Below are 1122 nucleotides of genomic sequence, written 5' to 3' on the forward strand. Positions count from 1 at the left end.
AGCAATACTGTCATTTAAGGGGGGGAGAGAGAGAAAAAAATAAATAATAATAATCTCACTTATAGGGTTAATGTGGAGTTCTGTGCTGAACATAGTTGATGGCATTTTATCCTCCTTAATATTGTCTTGCTTCACCCTTTCAACGAGAGGTGCTCGGGGCATCAACTTGAAAAGGTTACATAATAATTTCTGCAAGAGATTTGACTGTCTGCAAAGATAAATGAGAGAAATATATCAAATAAATTATCAAAGTGAAGAAGGTTTATATTAATCAATTTTATTTCCTTTCAAGAATTCTCTAGATCTGTTTTTGCTTTATTTGACTATTCATCTGCACACCATCTCCTTTTACTCCTAAATGTTTAATTTACTTTCTTATACAACATTACAGTTGAACACTAAATACAAGTACTTTAAAATTTAATGTTACCCCATACCTAAGGTAAGCAGAATACTGGTGTTGGTTGGCATCTGAAGCATGCGTAAGGGCATTCAGAGCTAGCCTCCAGGCCAGTAGGTAGCCAGCAATGTATATGTGGCTGTCTGTGTAGGGAACCACAATACACTCATCACCCATTTCTTTGTCTGCTAGTGATGCCTCTACAATACTGCCACACTGAAACAAATGGGAAAAATAGAAAAGAAAGGAAACAGCATCAAAATGACAAACAGGGGAGATACAAGAATAGATAAAAAGCATAAACACAATTTCTGTCATATATATACACACTAGATATGTTTATGTGTCTATATGAACAAGTAACCCAAGGAAAGAAAGATGGAATAGAGCTATTTTTCTTCAAAATGTTATTTCCCAGAACCTCCCAAATGCATTCTCCACAGCTAGCTTATTTTCTTACCTCCATAATACACCTGGTTATGGCATATGGCAGAGGTCGCTGAGAAATGTCTTCTTCTTCTTTAATTACAGTCTTGTTCTTCTCCCATTGCTCCATGATGCCTGGGAGTGCTGTGCTGAGCATACTGTAGGCTGCATATTGTGTGGGTGGATGAGAGCACACAAGCAGAGGGGCAAGATGATTCAGCAAAATCTGTGAAATTAACCCAAGTTCAACATTTGGAATATTTGCATTTTGATATTTGAAAGGTTCCAACAGATGT

At 36.8% G+C, this 1122-nt stretch overlaps 1 protein-coding gene across 1 annotated transcript in view; it reads right to left on the minus strand.

Moving 5' to 3' along the window:
- The window catches only part of LOC119588613 (E3 ubiquitin-protein ligase listerin-like), a 21243-nt gene that overhangs the window by 2395 nt on the left and 17726 nt on the right, over nt 1-1122 (minus strand). Inside the window, exons 19-21 of the mRNA XM_037937253.1 lie at nt 861-1052; nt 438-616; nt 60-208 (exon numbers count right to left, since the gene is read on the minus strand). Of these exons, the coding sequence (XP_037793181.1) occupies nt 60-208; nt 438-616; nt 861-1052 (520 nt within the window). The remainder of the gene's footprint in view (nt 1-59; nt 209-437; nt 617-860; nt 1053-1122) is intronic.

The sequence above is a fragment of the Penaeus monodon genome, chromosome 24, assembly GCF_015228065.2.
Source record: "Penaeus monodon isolate SGIC_2016 chromosome 24, NSTDA_Pmon_1, whole genome shotgun sequence".
Taxonomy (NCBI): domain Eukaryota; kingdom Metazoa; phylum Arthropoda; class Malacostraca; order Decapoda; family Penaeidae; genus Penaeus; species Penaeus monodon.